Here is a 21,459-nt window from a genome sequence, read left to right on the forward strand (position 1 = left end):
CCAAAACGGGCTAATCACATTCATTTGCAACAATTTCTATCTGGACTCTCTCTAGTCCTAGGTTTGTCACACGTGTTCTTTTCACCGGAATTAACTTGTCGGAACCTGAATGACTTGAAACATATCATGTACGATCACTCTACTAACGACCAGGTATAAACACTTTTTTATTTTTGTTTTGATTCTTTATTTGTTTTTTACATGAATTACATATTTTCTTGGTATTAAACAGCGGTTTTATGCCTTAAAGCTTTGATCTTTCTTGGTAGGATTTAGTTCTTTATGTGTTTTTGTGTATGTATTAATTTTTTATATTATTTTGTATTGAACAGTGTGTTTATGGTATAAAGCTTCTATCTTTCATTGTAATTTTGTTATTTCATGATTTCTATGCATCAGGGATTGTTACTTTTTAGTGAATTGATTAGTCGTGATATTGTATGGTTTGTGTATGCTTTGCGCAATCGGGAGAGGGTTTATACTTGAATGAAGCCATACATATCAATATACCATAGGAGGGTACAATGTATGCAAGGGTAATCCTACTCGGGCCGTTTCCGATGAAGAACTTGGAGAGGGGATTTTTAGCGAGTATAGTACTTATGCCTTCTGAAACTCATTTTCAGGAACATTTCATTTTGTTAAAGGGTTCCGTTATACTCACACAGTTAAAAAGGTCTTCTTTAGTTTTTAAAAAAATAAAATGGATGACTTGACCTTTGATCGCTGAATATGTAAATGGAAATATAGGGTTTGTTGTCATGCTTTCTAAATTGGGAGTCACGTAAATAGGTATTAAGACACCTCATCATGGCCGCACTCATGTATTAGGTGTGTAATGTGTCTTTTACGCTAAGGTTTACATCAAAAATCATTTTATACCTTCTAGGCTATGATGTGATGTGCCACATTTGATTTACATTTTTCTAGCAATATTGTTCTGTGTAACATTTCCTTTTTTCCAGTCTCTAAATTTAAAGCAAAATATTTTTTTACTTTTTACTGCAAATCTACCTTTTCAACGCTTTATGATTAGTAATGAAGTGCTTCCTGTTTCTGTTATGGTGTGGTTTTTTAAGATGTGCGTCTGCATGCATATTAGTTGTATGAATTGTGTGTCTGCCTGCGTGTGACAAAACTTGTTACCTTGCCGCTCAACAATAAATTCTAATGGCAGGAGTTTCGGAATGCCCGTGTCAATTTTTTCTGTTGAAAAAAGGCCAAAGTGCTGTAGTATGTCAATTTCCACAAATCATATGCACATTATTCTTCCAAGGTTATGACAAATGTCAAAGTCAATAGGCTATCTCCAAGAATCGTTATATGTTTATGCGTGCTTTTTGTCCATTATAATGGAATGCTCTGTTACGTCCAATATTGCAGAATATGGAGGATGCTTTGGAAAAAAAATCTAAGAAATGTGAAGAAAATATTAAATATCTGAAGACACATGAATACAGCTTGAATGACACCATTTTAGATTGCAAGGTATGTTGTATCAGTATAACCATTTACCAAGTTCTAGTGTCAGCATGAGATTAACTCTCTTAATTATCATAGTTTGAGAAACAGTAAGAAGTCAGAATTTGTGTACCTAATGCTTAGAAAACAAAATGTCATGATTCTTAAAGGTTAATCAAGAAAAATGAATTTAGAAATTCCTTTTGATTTGTTATCTACCTTCAGCAAATAGGAAGAGAACGTCTAGGATACAACAATTCCATATCTGGAACTCTATTCATACTATAAATCCATGATTCATACTATAAATGCTACCTTTATATAATCCATATTTTTTTAATATAAAATCTCATTTCTTATCTTAGTGATACTCACCATGATTCCTTACGCAAAATTCTTGACATCTTACTTCCAGTAAGAAACTAAAGTATTTCTTTCTTTATAATGGTTAATAATGCTCTCTATCTCTAAGTCCTCGAAAATGTTCCTTCGACCAAAATGATCGAATTTGGAAAGTAAATCTTTAAGATTTATATGTTAACCTTGGTTTTGCAGAACAATCAATTTCAATTGCCTCAATCATTTTTTTGTATAACCGCCTTAAGATATCTTTTTAGTTACTTTTGGCAAGTATCATTTTTGGAATGGACCTATGACAGAAAGAGGTGACCCCTTCCAAAAAAATTTACAGGTAAAGAATATTCAACATATTCTGCGGTTGGCACAAGACTCGGGGTTCTCAAGTTCCATAATCTAAGGGTGTGCTTGGGATTAGACGGTAAGAATGATTTTGAAATAACATTTCAAGATAAATTAGATATAATTTTAGTCCTTACTATATATATTCAAGTTTTATGGAGACCATGTTTTTGTTGGAGAACACGAAGACCACTTATGTTCTGCAACTAAAGATGTCTTGCATAAAAACATTGCAAAATGTATTATTTTGTGAATTATGTTATACAAAGATCATTATTTTATTCAAAATCTTGAATATCATACATGTACAGCATGTAGAACATTACAAAATATTTTATTCTACGAAATATGTTTACTTTGCAGAACATTTGTTCAAATTGGAGAACATACACATTATACATATTAAACTTAAATAATCTTCAACAATTTTAAATTAGTGATATTCGTAAAACATATTTCACAAAATAATATATTTCATAGTATTTTGATTGCAGAACATAGGTGGTCTCTGAGGTCTCCATTAAAAATGTGGTCTCATATATATATATATATTCATATAAAGAGGGGGGACATGCGCTTGAACTTAAGGTCTTGATTAATTTTATAAGGATTTTTGATTAAAAAATTGAATGACATATTTGTAGAAATAGAACTCACTTACTGTATTTGAAAACAACCTTATTGTGTATTATCATTTGTCTTTAATTTATGTAATTATCTGACTGTCATCCTCGGAGTTAATGTTCTCATCTCTCCTACATATAAGGAAAGACCCATAATCTATATAGACTACCACATGTTATCTTCTTATAAAAACTTTTCCTGCCTCTCTCCTAGTTATTATTATTAGACTCTAATCATTTCTTCCTTTTCATTTTTTTTTGGGATTTGATAAATAAGCTCTACATTAAATTATTCGATCTCCGTTTTGATATTTCAAAAACTTAAATGTCCATAACTTTTATGCAACTCTCTCACCCATGTTATGAGTGATTCTATTATTTACGTATCAAATAGGAGCTAAATAGTAACACATAGAGCTTCTTTGTCGATTCCCTCAACTTTTTACATGTTTTTTTTTGAGAAAACTTTTTACATGTTTTTTGATTTTTCTAAACTGTTTCTACAAATATGATCATTTGTTTCAAATTTTAATACTTCAAAGAAGAAGATTCATATCAATAAATTTGAAAATATTATGTTACTCGGACTCGTCTAGAAGTGTCCGACATGGACACGTGTCCAAGTATCGGACTCGGCAACATTTTGGAAAATATGCATGTTTTTGGCTTAAAATAAGTGTCGGAGTCCGAGTGTCCATGTCCAAGTGTCGAGTGTCCGACACGGGTACTCAAAGGTAAAATGAAGAGTCCGAGTAACATAGATAATAATATCAAATAATATGAAAATAATTTATATATCTTTAAGATCCTTCTGCTCCTTCTTAGCTTCTCTCTGCTCCTGCTCCTGCTCCTGCTACTGTTCCAGCTCCTGCTTCTCTTCCTCAGGGTTTCTCTGGTATGGCTCCTGCTTCTGTTCCTCAGGCTATATAAGTAGGATTTATAGTACTCTGAGATCACTTGGTCTCATTCCCTATCCCATGATCCTTCGCCCTTCTTATAACAATTTCTTCAAATAGCGCCATTTCAAGAAGCACCTCCTCGACGTTCATGAGCTCGTCTGTTCGAACCGGCTGGTCCACTATATTAAGTTGCAAAAAAGTCATTGCTTCAGGATCGAGCCCTTGTGCATGATCACTTGTCTTGTCCCCCGCTTCACAGCCTCATCCTGCCTTTATTATTTCCGGCGGCATCCTGTAATTCACTGGAATTTGCGAGAACATCCTTCTGTATACTATTATCCTACATGCCTGCAGTAGAGACCTTAACTAGCTTTCCGTTCTTGTTATGTACTAAGTACTATCCTTTTATCAAGATTTTTTGAAGCCCTGCCCACCTCATTCATGAAAGATATTGCTTTCTCAGAGATTAACCCATTATTATCAAAGCAAGCCCCTTCGTACATTTTCTGCCCACCTTTATCTTTTGTCGAGGGCCCAACATCCTCTTTCAGACATGCTGCAGTTTGTTTTGATGGACGTCCCTCCAAGATCTTCACTCCAGTGTTTTGTTGACTTGCTGTAATTTCGAATACAAGGTTGGTTTTAGACCTCTGAAACTCAAATTAAGTGCATTTGATTTTCCAGAATATTTTTATAAGTGAGCCACTATGTCAGAAAGTTTTAACAAGGCCTATTCTTTTTCTTCTATGACAACTGTCCAGCCACGTTTTGGTCTAGGACCTAGAACAACCTCTCCGCATCCAGCAAATCCCTCACAGCTTGAAAGTTGTAGTCCATCTCAACTAGTTCACTGAGGTTCAGCATTGCTATAATTGGCCACAAATCTAGCCACTTGATATCTTATTTCATGATCAAATGAAAATAACAGGATTGCAAGCATTTATCGCTCTTTTACCTTCCACCAGACCATTTTGAGAAACCTCTTCAAATTTTTGACGTCGATATATTTGTAAAAACTCCACATGATTTTATGACCATATGTTAATGACCCTTCGAAAATTTTTCTTACATATACATATGAACTGCCCACAGCTTGCAATTGAGATTGGAAGTGAGTCACATCCTTCATGATCGAACGCATAATTCCCTGGAAAATCTTAAATGATCGCTTGTGATGACTTCCAACCCCATTAGGATTTTTAATTTAATTAATAATTGTAAATATACTATGTCATAAATTTATAATTTGATATTTGTTAATAAAAACTATCCCTCGTTGACCATTTCACTTTTTTGCATGTATATATATAAATATAGCTCAACAAGTTATTTTTAATTTTTTGAAAAAAACATTTAGAAAAAATAATGTAAACGTTTTAAGTGCGTGCAAAAAGTAATTGGACAGCAACATTTGAATGGAAGGAGTAATATTTGTAATTTATGATAAGAAATAAAATACTAACAAATTTTTAGATTTTAAATCATATTAATAGTATGTTAAATTTTTAATTTTTAGCTATAAAGAAATACTAAAAACATGAAGACAAATATTAACACTTTAACATTTGAAATTAAGTCAAGACATAAATATTTTCTTCAAAAAGAAAGTCGATAAATAAGAATTTTTGTAGCTTGCATAATCTTAAGCTTGGTATCTCTTTATAACATAATTTAAATTTATAATTTATAACGATTCAAATCTTATCATGTAAAATATACATTTGAGTTTTTTAATTGTAAAAAGCTTGTATAGGAATTTTAAATTTATATTATAGTTAAAATATATAAAAATATATAATATGACAATTGATGAATTGTATTTTTATATTCCCTAGGTTTTTTACTTGTGTTCTTTTGCCCGGAGTTGACACGAGCAGGTATAAACACTTTTTGTTTTGATTATTTATGTCTTTTTGTACATAAATTATATGCTTTCTTGTATAAACAGTGGTTTTTTGCCTTGAAAAGGTTTGATCCTTCTTAGTAATTCAGATTTCTTATGATTTATATGTAATAGCGGTTTTTCATTTGCATCTAACAGTGGGTTATGCTATAAAACTTTGATCCTCCTTCGTCATTCCCGGTTTTCATGATTTGTATGTATCAAGGGCTGTTACTTGTTAGTGATATGCGTTATCTGATTCCTTGGTTTCAAATTTAGGAACTTGGGTAGAATTAATTGGTTATGAGATCATATGGTTTATGTATGCTTAGCGAAATTGGGAGAGGGCTTAATGAACTAATGAAGCCATACATACCAATATACCATTACAGGGTAAAATGTATGCAAGGGCAATTTTATTTGGGCTCTCCCTGTGAAGATCTTAGAGAGGGGATTTTAGAGAGTATAGTATATACTATATATGAACATTCAGAAGCTCATTTTTGGGAAAATTTGAGTTTAACAACGAATATTTCATTTATTTAAAGGGTTCCATTGTTTGCGCACAAATATATAGTTCAATAGTTTTCAATAAAAAAAGGATGAATTAACTGTTAAATATGTAAATGGAAATCCAATGTCGCGTGCTGAATTATGAGGCACGTAAATTGGTATTAGAACACCTCATCACGGTTTCGCTCATGTAGTAGGCGAGTAGAGTAGCGTGTCTTCTTTACCTTCTAGGCTATCGCATGATAAGCCTTGTCATTTTGACAAGTTTTCGGTGCTATCACATTTGATTGACATTTCACTAGCGCATTCTTCCATGTAATATTTCCTTCTTTCCAGCCTCTAACTTTAAAGCTCAAATATCTTTTTACTTTTTACTGCTATATTTTACATTCTCAACACGTTATGCTTAGTAATGAAGTGTCATGTTTCTAATACGGGTGTGGTTTGTTTAGGTGTGTGTGTGGAATGCATTAAATTTGTATGAATTTTCTGTCTGTGTATGAAATAGCTTGTTTACCTTGCCGCTCAACAATTAATCCTAATGGTAGGAGTTCCGGATTGCCGGAATGCCTCTGCCAGACTTTTCTATTGAAACAGACTTTTCTATTGAAACAATGGCCAAAATGTCGGATTATGTTAATTTGAGCCTTCATTGATTGTATTACATCATCTTATCAAATATTAACGAATTACTTGATCATATAATTTTCAGAGCAGACAAATGCCCCAACCGCCCGAAATTCATTAGCTTTCATACATGTGGATCATGATGGGTATGATACTACTGAAAAGAGTGAATTGGAATATGGGACAATCTTACAAGGGAAGCAGTTGGTGATGCTTCCAAGGTAATGACAAATATCAAATTTGATATGCCATCTCCAAGTTTATAGTATGTGTGTTGGTGCTTTTGTCTGTTATAATTGCATTCTCTGTTATAATTGAATGCTTTGTTGTATTCAGTATTGCAGAAATTGCAGGATGGTTTGAAAAAGAAACATGAAAATAATATCAAGTATTTGAAGACACATGAATACATCATGAATGACACCATTTGATCTGCAAGGTATGTTGTATTACCATTTACCAAGTTCTGGTGTCAGCAGGAGATTAACCCCCTTCATTATGGTAGTTTGAGAAACAACAATAAGTCGGAATTTTTCTACCTAATGCTCATAAAATAAAATGTCATTAATCTTAAAGGTTTATCAAGAAAAAATAAATTAAAAAATCCTTTTTGTTTATTATCTACCTTCAGCAAATTAGGAAGAGAATGCATACCACATTTCTATATCTGGAGCTCTATTCATATAGCCCATATGTCTTTAATATAAAATCTCATTTCTTATCTTAGTGATACTGATCATGATTCCTTGGGCAAAGGCAAAATTCTTGACACCTTACTATCAATAAAAACTAAAGTATTTCTTCCTTGAAAGTGGCAAGTAGTACTTTTTTTGTAAGTCCATGAAAAAGTTCTCTTGACCAAAAAGACCGATTTTGAAAAGTAAATCTTTAGAGTTTATATGAAAACTATAATTTTTATTACTTTTGGCATAAGTATCTTTCTTCGGATGGACCTTTGATTTTTATTTAGAAACATATTACCCAATGTTTGGCTCGTCGTTTAATTTTTGAAGTTTAACCTTTTAGATCGTAACTAGCGTAATAACCTGTGTCACTTTCTAGAGTTTTTTATGCATGATGCAATTATAATGTTCTTAGGTGTTTTTTATTTGTAAATGTTGTACAATGTCTAACGTATATCAAATACAAGTTGATTGTTGATCAATGTGTATTATTTTCATACAAGACATTACCAAATTACATAACGTTTCTAATATAGCTCATTAAGCAAAATATATATATTCTTGTTTGTGTTGTATAATTTGTATATAATGAATGAATACAATCAGTGTACGTTTAAAACGAAACGATTAAACTTTATCAGTAGAATGCCGTTATTATGTTTACAAAGAAAAAGCTAAAAATTAACATATATGTTGAATACAGAGTTGACCAAAAATTTTGAATTTTATTTAAATAAACTATATATACTGGTCTATATTATTTTTGAGTTCACTACTAACTTACAATTAACTTACTCAATTTAAAAAGATAAAAAGTGTATAACTGAATTCAGAATGACTTGCAATCATAATATACAATAATATAAAATTTACACTACTATTAATATAGAAGTTGATTTTAATGAAAAATGTTAGTTTTTGAAATTCTACGTATGTATGTATGGAAAATGTTAGTTTTTAATTTACACCAAGGTTAACAAAGTAAAATTAAGTTATGTGTGTGTCAGCATGTAAATTATCGTATATTACATTTCTTAGTAAATTACGATGATTTCAATTATTTATATGCTAAATATATGATTTATGCACATGTGTAATCATTATTAACATCTAGTGAGACAATTGATTACTTAAATAACATGCATTTATAATTATTCAAAAATTAAAATTATGTAATAAATAAATTGCAATAATTTATATATGGTATTCACATTATCATTGACAAACAATCCATATCTATTTTTTAAGCAACCGAGTATCAATCATGGTTGTAGCATAAAAATAAACTATATATTGTAAAGACTTATTATTGATATTCATGATTTTTTTTTCAAGAATTCGAAGGAAAAATTGTAATTATATCATTATTTAAACCGTTTTTAAGTTTCTTTCATTACGACTATAATATTTCTTCATATAATAATTTGATAATATTGTATACTGTTCTTCTAAAATTAAATATTATTCAATTCGATAAAGTTTATAAATAACAGTTGAACTGTTTAATTCTTTCAAATTATTGAACAATATATTTTTTTTCTTTAAATAGTATAAAATGCATTGAATCAAATGCTACAATATAGTATAGATATAACTTTTATTTGAATAATTCAAGATATTAAAATAATTCAAAATATTTGTACAATATTATCTTGATCAATGAATATTGCTTATCTAAAAGAATTCTTTTTAAAAAGCTAGTTTTTTTAAAGTGAAAAATGAAAAATAAATCGATTTAATATATCATCGTAGTTTTAACAAATCTCGTGAGATCTCATATCGAATTTCAAATATTTTTAAAATCGGGACAAGTCCCAAAAACAATAATGTGCTACAAAAACAATAATGTGCTACCAGTGAAGTTAGTAATTTTAATACAAATAATCAATTGACTTGATCATATAAAGACCTCAAACACATTAATTTATATCAACATAAGATATTAAAAAATTTCACATTATTCGTAAGATATTCTCGCCGAACTTGTAATTTAAATTTACTAAACGTAGAATGTGACGATGTTTTTTGGCCGAGTCATGTAGTCAAATTTCGAGTATTTTTTTAACAATGGGCAAAGTTCTGATTTCAAATGCGAAATAAACTAAAATGCATTGACTCATTATAATTCGAATTTATCTAAATATGTAATACCAATATAGATTATTTATATATAAGCAATTCTATTTTCAATATTTTCTTTAAAAATTATATATGTACATTTTAATTACTTTTTATGATAAAAAATATGTTAAAAATATGTGAGATATATTTTTAAAACTAAAAAATGATTAAAAATGTGAGATCGAGGTCAAGTCAAGACTTGTTAAGTGAAAGTAGAACGTATTAGCTTAAGTTGATTAACTATCCTATTTAAGTACTCGGAAATTTTGAATTGGTAGGTAATTTTCGAATGCTTAAGTTGAGAATTATATATGATGGCTCGAAACTTAAAATATTGTTCTTTGTACTTTGAAAAATTGTTTAAAAATGATGTATATCTGGTTTGGACATATTTTTTTAATATTCTCTATGTTATCACTGTACGCTAATGTTGTTTTTTACTCTTATATGTCGTGAAAATATTATATGTTTAACGTTTCTCGTACATTTTACTAACAAAATGGTAATGTTTATATAATTGAAAGTTTAAAGGTACCACAACTCCCCAAGTAGGATTGAAAAACGTCATCGCACCAATTTTAAAAGTCAATAGTACAGTGGTACCCTGCTGATTTATTCAATTAATTTATTTTGTTACAAAAATACTTGAGTTGAATATGCTACTGTTTATCACCTTCACCGTATCATTTGAATGATGTTTTATAACACATATATTGAGGTGTAAAATGCCACGCTTATACATAATTTTAATTTTGAAACTTTATATTAAATAAAATTTAGAATCTAAATTTTATTTCATATAAGAATTAGAAAAAATTACCAAGTTTAACTATTACAATTTTACCCCTCAAATTGTCAAAAAGTCAAATATCAGTTGAATAAAAATGAAAGGGAGGTAGTACTTTTCAATGTGATATTAATGGTGATTAATAGAGGGGGATAAAGTTATTTAAAAAGAAAATAGTTGTTGACTTTTTGTTGAAAATAATAAAGTAGATTTTGTATGGTTTGTAGATAAGTTAGCAAGAAGTTATTACCCAAGTATCTTCCATTGGTATAAATACCCACTCTGCAACTCATTCTGTACAAAAGAGCTTCTCACTTCTCTTACATATATCTATACATACAATATATATTGAGAGAGAAGAAGAAGAGAGAGAGATGGATGAAAGAATGAGTGAGCCAAAGAGAGGACCGTGGAGTCCTGAAGAAGACATCATGTTGGTGTCTTACATTCAAGAACACGGTCCAGGCAATTGGAGACTTGTTCCCAGCAATGCTGGTATATATATGAATATAGTCTTTAATTATTTTATTGCAATAATTTGTTAAAATATATGTAACAAATGCACGAGTTAAATGAAAAAAAAGTTGTGCCAAAAGTTCCCGTAGAATAATAAAATTCCATTCTTCGAAAGTGAAGATGATGCCTTAGTGTTTACATTATTTTTTTTGTTTTTGTTTAATTACTCGTAATTTTTATGTATCACTTTGTGAGTTTTTATCTGCTTATATATCCTGATCAGTTGTGTACATTTTTATGTGATTTAACAGGGTTGCAGAGGTGTGGTAAAAGCTGCAGATTGAGGTGGAAGAATTATCTTCGGCCCGGTATAAAACGTGGAAACTTCACTATTGCGGAAGACCGTGTGATTATCCGTTATCATGCTCTCCTTGGAAACCGGTACCGGCTCTTTGGACTACTGACTCTTGTTTTTTTACACCGGAAAATTAAAAAATGAATTTATTGGCCCATCTCTTTTATGAAAAATTCTTAGAAGGGCTCCAATTATTTTAAACAAGTATTTTAAAAAAATTATTTAGATTTAAGAAATATAAATTCAAATTTAGATCAAGTCTACAACTACAAGTATAAGACAAAATGTGCATTTGTACAAAAGACAAATATTTCTATAAAGAATTTTAAATGCGCATTCCAATTGGAATGTATTATTCTTTCTTTAAATATATATTTGAATATTGATGGAAATAGCGATGCTAAATTTTTTTGGTTGCGTTACGTGTAGATGGGCTGCCATAGCTGCACGCCTGCCTAGCAGGACGGACAATGAGATAAAGAATTACTGGCATACCCATCTGAAGAAGAAGCTGGGTACAGTTAATAGCCCAGTTAATAGCTCTGCTGATGAGAGAGCAAAGAACAATAAAGGCTCTAAATATAATGGAGACGCACTGGACTACCTGAAGGCCTACTATGAAAAGAGGTTTAAGAATGCAACAGGGAAGTCAATGACTACTACACCACATAATAATGAGGAGAAGAAGAGTGTTTACGATGACACTGGAATCGCGCCCCCGGCATCGATTGAGAAATGGATGCTTAAAGATCCTTCTGCTCCTCTTCCTCAGCTTATCTCTGCTCCGGCTCCTGTTCTGGCTCCTGTACCTGTTCCTCCTCGTGTTTTCCCTGGCCGGCCTCCTGCTACTGTTCCTCAGGCTGTTTCTACTCCTGTTCCTGTTTCTGTTCCTAAGGTTTTTCTTGCTCCGACTCCTGCTCGGACTTCGATGGAGAAATGGCCCTTTGATAATTTTTCTGTTTATGTTCCCCCGGTTTTTCCTTTACCTGCTCTGGTTTCTGCTCCTATTCCTCAGGTTTTTGCGATTCGGCTTTCTACCCCTTTTACTCAGGTTCTTCCTGGTCGGGCTCCTGCCCCTGCCCCTTATTCTCAGGTTCCCCCTGTCCCTGCTGCTCATGCCCCTTATTCTCAGGTTCCCCCTGCCCCTGCTCCTAGTACCACATCGGGAAAGTTCAATATGTTTACTCCTGTCCATGACGGTCAGATTTCCTTCGGCCCATTTTATTGATCATCTGATCGGTAAATTTCGGTCCTAGTAGCTCGGATGGATGCCAAGCTTTGTTTGCTTTTAATTTCAAGTTGTAGTATGGTGCTGTCTACAATATTTACTTTGGGATTCAATCCTCTCTAAATTGGATTTGTAATACAGTACATTTTCGTTTTGCTAGTTAATTACAGTTATTTTCAATCAGTGCAAGGAACTAAAAGTTTAAGTACAATTCTCTTTTTCTGTATTCTAATTATGCACATCTGTAATTAATAATCTGAATAAATGTAATTAATAAGAGTAAAACTATCATTAATGAGTGTGACTGATGCAAAGTAACTACTAATTGTTACGGTTTTTTTTTTATGATTGTTAGTAGATGCGAAATAAATGTAATTATAAAAAGTAACTAAAACATAAAATTAAATATAGAAGTTACATAATTATACTTTATATTTTAAATTAAATAGAATAAATATAAAATAGATTTTCCAAATATTAATTAAGATATTTGGGGAAAAAATATTAATTAAGATGGACGGAGAAAATAGGATATTATTTAATATTAATTAGAAATAGGCCAAGGTCGTGAGCATATTATGGCACATATGATTTCACATTTCAACTAGACACCAGCTTGACTAAGAACCTGTTTGGCCTTTGGGCTAACTTAAAGTACACATGCTCTTAATTATTTTAGGCCAAAAATAAATTTTATTGAAAGAATGTTAGAAATAATAATTTTTTGATATTAATGGCTGAAAATATTGTTTGGAATATGCATTTGCCATTTAATATCCTATTTTATACTATATATATATTTGTCAAATTATTATCCAATTTTAATTTTTATAACTTATGTATTTGTGAGTTATGCTTTTACATGAGAGTTGGGCTCTTATTTGTGAGTTGCGCTGGGTTCTCACTTGTGAGTCGGCGGACTCTCATTTGTGCCCGTAACGAGTGAGCTGGGTCATGAGCCGACGCGTATTTAAAATTTTAATTTTTAAGAAAGAACACAAAAATTAAACATGTGTAGTTCCTCCGTCATTTTGTGTATTTGCATGGTTTACATACATGTACTATAAAAAATATAAAGGAAGCTTAGGAAAAAAGATAAGGACAATATGTACACGTATGCATGCACATATTTTGTTAAAATTTTAAAAAAATTATTTGTTTTAAAATTAAAAATTCCACTTTTGAATATTTTAGGAAAAAACCACTAATAAAAAATAGAATAAAAATAGTAAAACAAATGAAAAAGTACTTTTTAATATATATTTTATTTTAAAAAAATATTTACAGAGATACACTTACAACAAAAAACAACTAAATACAATTTTTTTTACATAGTTGCAATAAAAGAGAACTCAATTTTTAAACATTTTTAGTAAAAAAATTGAAAACAACATACCACGTCCTCAAATGGTATCTAATTTTACCAAGTGCTTAGAACTCAAGAAATGGATTCAAATATCATAACTCAAGAAATGGACTCAAATATCTATCATTTCAGTAAAAAAATGTTTAAAATATCATTTTTGAAAATTATATTCCAAAATATCACTTAATAACTGGTTATAATGTAACGGGCTATCATATAATGTTTTGAAAATATGCTGTAAGTAGCATTTTGTCCCTTTTAAAAAAAGGTTTTACCCACCCTCTACACTATGTGGCGTTAAGGTGTTTTGAATTTTGTTTGTTACGTTGTTTTGAAACGTAAACACCTTTTTTATAATCGTTTTTAAATTAGTATTTTTAAATTTAATGGTAGTATCATAATTTATTATTTTTTTCCCTATTTTTTAGGGTTTAATAATTCTCTTTCGGATTTTAAAAATATTAAAAAGTTGAATAAAATATACATATAATTTAACAAATTTTAATATTTTTGTATTCACTAATTTATTTTTAAATTTTAAAAATATTTAAAAATAATAATAAAAATTACATGGTTTAGGCCCTAAACAATAGAAATTAAACTCTAACCTAGGGTTTAGGGCCTTTACCAAAAATATAAATTTTAAATTTTAAGGGTGTAATTTATTTTATTTTTTAAATTTTAGAATTCACTAATTATTTTTTGGATTTTAAAAATAATTTTTTATTATTTTAAGATATAACAATTTTTTATTTGAACTTAAAAATATTTAATTTAAAAAAATATTATATATAAAACACTATGAAATAATGTTTTATCATTAAAACGCTACATAATATAATATTTCGTGTCAAAACACTGCATCCGTTATTAAAACGTTACATCTTTTCTTGTATAAAACACTGGTTTTATGCTATAAAGCTTTGATCTTTCTTGGTAATTCTAGATTTCTTGTGATTTTTATTTATAATTTTGCTGATTTCTTGTTTGTCAAATTCAGAAACTTGGTAGATTTGATTGCTAATGTGTTTTTGCTATAAAGCTTTGATCTTTCTTTGTAATTCAGATCTTTTCGTGATTCGTTATGTATCAGTGGTTGTTTTTTGTTTTACATATTCAGAAACTTGGGTAGATTTAATTCTTTATGTGTTTTGTGTATGTATTTAAGACATTTTTGTATTGAACAGTGGGTTTATGCCATAAAGCTTCGATCTTTCTTTGTAATTTGGATCTTTTCGTGATTTTTATGTATCAGTGGTTGTTTTTTAATTTCCATATTTAGAAACTTGGGTACATTTGATTGGTAGTGATGTTGTATGGTTTATGAAATCGGGAGAGGGTTTATACTAGAATGAAGCCGTGTATACCATAGGAGGGTTAAAAGTATGCAAGGTAATCCTAAGCTGGCTTTCCTGGTGAAGACCTTAAATAGGGTAATTTTAGTGAGTACAGATGAACTTTCTGAAGCTCATTTTTAGGAAGATTTGAGTGTAAAAATGAACATTTATTTAATTATATGGACACAGTTTGACAGGACTTGCTTTACTTTCTAATAAAAGCAGATGAATTGATCGTTGCTGTGTAAATGGAAATCTAGCGTTTGTTGTCACCCGTGTTGAATTATGAGGCACCTAAACCTTTATTAGGACATATCATCATGGGCACGCTTATGTATTAGGTGGGTAACGTGTCTTATACACTAGTTTGTAAATAAAAAAAGGATTTCTACCTTCTAGGAAACGATGTGATGTGCCATATCGTGTGCTGGGAGAAAAAGAGTGGGAAAAAGATGAGGAACAAGAAGAGGAGTATTTTCAAGCAGCCATTTCTCGATTGAAGTCCGAACAGGGAGAACCTGGGGAGCTGGAGCACGAGCTTGAGCCTAGAAGGTAATGCTTCCAAGGTTATGACAAATATAGATCTAATAAGTGTTTGTGGCTTTTTCTGTTGCTATTGAATGCTCTGTTACGTGATATTGCAGAAATCGCAGGTTGCTTTGAAATAGAAATATCTAATACTCAAGAAGTATGAAGACAATATTAAGATTTGAAGATGCGGGAAAATGTTGTAAATGACCCCATTTTAAATCTGGAAGGTATGTTGCTATGTTGTATTATGTCTTTCCAAGTTCTAGTGTCAGCGTGAGATTAACTCTTGCCATTGTTATAGTTTGAGAAACAATAAGAAGTCATAATTTTTATCTCACTAAGTCTTGTGCAGAAAAGTTTTGTGTAAACCTGAACGCGCAGATGAGATATGAGTGTCCTGTGTTATCCTCTTTACCCATTCTTGTACACGAAAGTGGAGACCTTCCACACACACCCTCTCTCATAGTTTTTCTGGTCTATGCATCTCTCAAAATCACATACAGCTTTATCATTCTAAGGTACACCAAACCCACATCTTCCCATCTCTACCTCCTTTGTTTCTCCTATCAATTTTCGAACTTAATTGTAATTCTCATCTCTTCGAAGTCAATAATCTTCATCAGATTTAAGAAAACTCATGAACTATTCGTCAATTTTTTCGCGGAGTATCATGAATCTATTCTCATTTTCACCACAATATTTAAAAGGAGTTGAAATTGAAAAAAACTTACAAGAGTCCGATTACGTTGCATTTCTTTAGTATAACTTTGATGTGTCTCTTTATCGAGTTATGATTGTTATCACGTGGATCTTTGGTATACGCATTTTAGAGGTGCGTTTTTATGGGTATTAAGGGCCGTAAATTTCAGGATAGGTATTTCTTCTCGATTGTAGGTATTTAGGTAATTATTTCTGTCCATTTTTACCAAGCAAGGACAAACATACTTTATTAAGGTAATTGTTGTAGAAAAATGTTGACATATTTAACTTATGTAATTATATGCTGATATGTAATTTGTTCAATAGAAATCAAACATGTTAAATGAAAATTCCTTAATTTGAAAATTCAGGTGCCACACAACCAATTTCTGTTAATTATTATAGGTTGGGTTAGTAAATGATTAGATAACTAATCTCTACTTTCTATTATATGATCTTCGTTTTAATATGTAAAAAACTAAAATGTCCATAACTTTTATGCAACTCTCTCGCCCATATTATGAGTGATTCTATTTTTTTATATCAAACAGGAGCTTAAATAGTAACACCTAGAGCTTCTTTGTGGAAGTCTACTAATATGATCATATGTTATTTAAATTTTGATGTGCGCCTGCAATAATTCAGGTATCAAAAACCAACTGATAGTAGCATAATTAACCGAATCTACATCATAGCGCTCAAACTCTCCGAACTGCCTGTAGCATAAATGAGGTATATGATCTATAAAATTTAAACAGAACATCGGAGTAATGTCACTCATACGGTGAAGATCATCTGACCGTGAGCACTGCATAGTGTAGCACTGCATAGTGTAGGGTCTCCACTTAATATCCTAGATATAATAGAAAATAACCCAACATGTTAGACGATTGTATAACAATAACATGGACAGGAATACAAATCAGGAAAACAACAATAACAATCCTCCAAGTCCTTACCTCTAGTCCTTACCTCTTCTAAAAGAGGCAACATTTGTTCTATAGTCGGCTTGTTATGGTGATTCCGGGTTCTTTTTCGGATTTGTACCAAAATCCATGGCAACAAAGGAGCCCCCTCCTACTGCGGTTGAGGGAAACTTTTCAATGAAATACCAAGCCGAGTCTGCAGCTTCGGTAAACGAATTATAAAAAAACCTTGTCAAACAAAGAAATAAGATACTATCAAGATAACAAGAAAATAGTGTAATTATTTGAGCTCTTTTAATTTTAAGAAAATACAATTAAAAAAGCTCAATATTATATAATCTGCTATTCATCAAATCTTAATATAATTTACCATCTAAACGAACACATAAGAATGCATTGGCTTAATACACCTTGTGAGAAACTCAATAGTTCAGAAACAGCTAACACGCTTATATTGTCATAACATACATTTACAACTGCACACATTACTCGTATATTATCATAACATACATTTACAACTCTACACATTCTCCCTTGTGTTTATTCTTCAAAATTATACTTGTTTATTTTAACACAACACTATATTCTCAAATCTTTTATCAAGATAACAAGAAAATAGTGTAATTATATCAAAACATCAGGAAAATTTGCAACTCACCAATAGTACCCACAAATTCCCAATAAGTTTATCTTTAGTAGTCCCATGAAACATGTAGGCATGAAACATGTAGGAGAGCAAGGCTGCTCCCCATGCATACGTAATGCATACGTATCAACTTGATCCACCTCTTCTAGGAATTGGATACAAGCTGAATGAACCGAGTGCTGTTTGTTGTTGGGAGCAATAAAAGTACCAAAGATGGTGGCTAGAACGACAATCTGTCGGAATTTGTACTATTCTCAGAATTGGCTGCAATATCTGAAACCTGAACCAATGATAACTCTGTTATGTTATAATAGTTTGAGCCAAATACCATGTTAAATGCCTCCCTGTCTGGGACATCAGAAAACAAAACTGGTTTACCTGTACACGGTAAACCAGTTAAGTACAACATATCTTGGAGTGTTATTCCCAGTATGTGTCCTCCAATTGTAAATACAATAAGGCCGGACTCATAGTACTCTAAGATGTTTTTTATGAATGGAACAAGCAAATCGGCATCCTCAATATTGAGTAGCCGAAAAAATAAGTTATTTGGAAGACTATCCAGAAAAGTAGCATCCAGACCGCGATATAATCTTATCATGACTGAAAGTTTAGCTGTTAGGTCACACAAACTGTAGAGGGGGGTGAATACAGTGTATAGCACAATCAAATCGAACTCTAATAACTCAAGTAACAGAAAACAAACTTTATTCAAAACAATAAACTCTGTTACAGTATGGAACTGTCCTCTCTCAGTGATGAACAAATATCACGAGAGCTGCTAGAGTTACAATAAATAATCTTCTCGATAATGATAACACTTATAGTGTAAACCCTATGTCTGTGTTTGTATACTACACAGTTACAAGATAATCGATAATTGATATGGAATATAATTCTGCTTCCTAAAATATATCAATCAGATATCTTTTCTTTCAAGTATTCCATTCTTCATAGAATTCTTTTTTCATGCATATCTCTTCTTACGTTTGTCTTGATCTTCTTTTCCTTTCAATCAGCCGCCTTCCTTATCTGAACGTTTCCTTTAAGTCCTGATATTATCTTCTGATAAATATCTCCTGAACCTTAAGTACTGATAACTTAAGTTCTGACTTCAGTATAAGTGCTGATTTGTCCTGTTTAAGTAAAATCTGAAAACTAAACATAAATCATATTAGTCATGACATTATCAAATATATCTAACAATCTCCCCCAACTTGTAAATTAGCATAATATACAAGTTTAACAAATATTTGATGATGTCAAAAACATTAAGTACAAATGCATGAGAATTTGACTAGATAACTACAACTTACAGTCCTTAAAGCTTTACCAATTTTAACTTCTGATAACAACTTCAGTCTGTATACATATCAGAATTTGAGCAGTTGTAGATTTTGACTTGGCTTCACTTTCTGATCTCTCTGATGTCAGGAGTTGTTCTGAGATAATTCTTTAACAAACATCTCTCAGCATATCTGAGTTCATCAATCATCATCCTTTTAGCATCTTTAAGTTCTGCAGAATCTTCATCAGTTTGAAAGATTGCAGCCCTGAGATCATTAATTTTAGCTTTCCTTATGTCCTGATCCAGTCTGATCAAATACGCCTTGTCAGACTCAAGATTGAATTCTACAGCCTTGTAACCCTGAAATGTAGTTATAATCTTAGCAGAGTTGGGCTTCATCTCAACAATATCACCCTTGTGATCTCTGTACTTTGGAAGATATGTGCTGTCAGACTTTACAGAATAAAGCCTATCCTGTCTCTGAACTTGATTCTTCAAATTGTTTGCAGCACTTTCTGTTATTCTGTCATTCACTTGAAGTAAGAATAATACATGTTCCAATTCTTCAAAATACTTCAGTGGAATAGCATTTTCTCTTATATGATAAACCCTACCATCTGTCATGAAATACAACAAGATGTGTTCTTTCAAGTAGGTATGGTAAACCATCTGTACAGATTCTAGTTGATTCAATCTTTCAGGAGTTGCTCCAATACCTGGTTCACTTAAGGAAGTTGGATCATTGGTTGTGTTCTGTACTTTTCTTTCATCAGCACTACCCAATCCAGATTTATCTCTTGCTTCCTTTCCAGTAACCACTCTTGCTTCAAAACCATTTGTAGCAGTCTTCAAAGGTTGAGTCTGTTTGGCTTTGGTGAATCCTGGTAGGAGTAACTTTGAAGGTTTAACATGAGCAATGTCAGAGGTTTCCTTTGATTTATCTTCTGATATCAAGTTAACTTGAGCTATGTCTGAGGTTACTTGCTTCTTTGTGATATCAGAACTAACTATATCTTTACTCTGAACAACTTGAGCCATGTCAGAGGTTGTCTTACAATTTTTCTTGAAGTCAGAGCAAGATCAGCATCTTCAACAGTAATTTCTTCATCCACAAGAGGCACATAAACCTTGATAGGTTCACCAACTTTCTCTTTGCCCTTGGATCTATCTGCAATTGTGATTTGACCTTGGTTGCTTCAGGATTTGTCCTTTCTTTTATCACAATGCCTTTGGCCTTAGGAAGTTTCTTTTTACCAACAGAAGCTTCAGATTTAGATTTGACTTTTTCTGACTTAAGTCCAGGTTCTTCTTCCATCAGACTCTCAAAATCCATTCCTGGATTTTCTTTCAGAAATAGCTGTCTTGATATTTCTTCATCAAGATCCAAAAGTTCATCATAACTTATCCTTTTACCAATAGCAGAAGTAATTCTTTTTCCAGCATCAGAACTTGTCATGTGACTTGTAATTTCAGCTCTTCTTGATTAGAAACTTCTACCTTGACCATGACCACCCAATTCAGAGTTTTCCTGGTCATCTTTTTCATCATCCTTCCCCTTCAGTGTCTGATCAGTTTTGCATTTGGACTTAATTACTTTCTCCCCCTTTTTGGCATCAGCAGTTAAGAGAAAAGAGACAAGCAATTCCACTGAAGCTTGGATTTCATCGAGTTGAGATTGCTGAGAAGCTTGATTTTTCAAAATATCATCAATCTGAGACTGTTGCTTCTCTTGGGTCTTCTCAATGTAAGCAACTCTGTCAAAGGTAGGTTGGAAGAAAGTTTTCTTGTCAATTTTCTTAACCGTTTCTTGCTTGAACAATTCTTCCTGAATTTTATGTAACTCTGCATGAGTTGTTGAATGGAGACCTTGCAGATGTCTAGTACTCAATGCAGTGACTCGAATCTGTGTCTTGAAATCATCATTAATTATCATCTCATCAGCTTTTGCCAAATGCTCAGCAAGAATCTTTTCAGATGGAACAAAGGTAACGGAGTTCAATTCCTTAGTCCACTCCTGTCCTCTAGGAGTTTCACTCCAAGGTACTGGTGCTTCTTCTCGAACAAACTTCTTGACTAGTTCAGATTTAGAAACAGTCTGTTGAGGTGCATGTCCTGAAGGACCAGCTGCAGTAGCATCTTCATTTATAGCAGCATCACCAGTATCATCAGCATTTACAGCATCAGAACTGACAGAATCCGCATCTTTTGTTAAAAGAACAGTATGAGAAGCAATTGAGACTTCAACATCCTCCTATAAGTGCTGATCTGCTTCTAAGTTCTGATCAACATTCATAGTCTGATGCTCACCTATATTCTGATCATCAACATCTAG

General features: G+C 31.8%; 2 protein-coding genes across 12 annotated transcripts in view; both read left to right on the forward strand.

The window, feature by feature from the left end:
- The first annotated feature begins 13 nt into the window (after positions 1-13).
- On the forward strand, positions 14-12,549 carry LOC141710550 (uncharacterized). Of its 5 annotated transcripts, XM_074513109.1 has the most exons (9): positions 36-153; positions 1,178-1,276; positions 1,384-1,488; positions 2,153-2,239; positions 5,518-5,559; positions 6,790-6,925; positions 7,041-7,143; positions 11,063-11,192; positions 11,536-12,549. In XM_074513109.1, the coding sequence occupies exons 7-9, from the start codon at positions 7,122-7,124 to the stop codon at positions 12,332-12,334; spliced, it is 951 nt and encodes a 316-aa protein (XP_074369210.1). In that variant the 5' UTR covers positions 36-153; positions 1,178-1,276; positions 1,384-1,488; positions 2,153-2,239; positions 5,518-5,559; positions 6,790-6,925; positions 7,041-7,121; the 3' UTR covers positions 12,335-12,549. The 5 variants fall into 5 exon arrangements, with proteins under 5 accessions (XP_074369208.1, XP_074369212.1, XP_074369211.1 ...); XM_074513107.1 differs by lacking the exon at positions 1,178-1,276 and having other exon boundaries at positions 14-153; XM_074513111.1 differs by lacking the exon at positions 1,178-1,276 and having other exon boundaries at positions 14-153; positions 7,049-7,143.
- Positions 12,550-14,660: 2,111 nt separating this feature from the next.
- Positions 14,661-21,459, forward strand: part of LOC141711527 (transcription factor MYB60-like) — a 34,078-nt gene continuing 27,279 nt past the window's right edge. For all 7 annotated transcript variants that reach the window (XM_074514008.1, XM_074514022.1, XM_074514003.1 and 4 more), the window contains exons 1-2: positions 14,661-15,589; positions 15,682-15,795. The gene's annotated coding sequence lies outside the window, so the exon portion shown is untranslated. The remainder of the gene's footprint in view (positions 15,590-15,681; positions 15,796-21,459) is intronic.

The sequence above is a fragment of the Apium graveolens genome, chromosome 3 (assembly GCF_009905375.1).
Source record: "Apium graveolens cultivar Ventura chromosome 3, ASM990537v1, whole genome shotgun sequence".
Lineage (NCBI taxonomy): Eukaryota > Viridiplantae > Streptophyta > Magnoliopsida > Apiales > Apiaceae > Apium > Apium graveolens.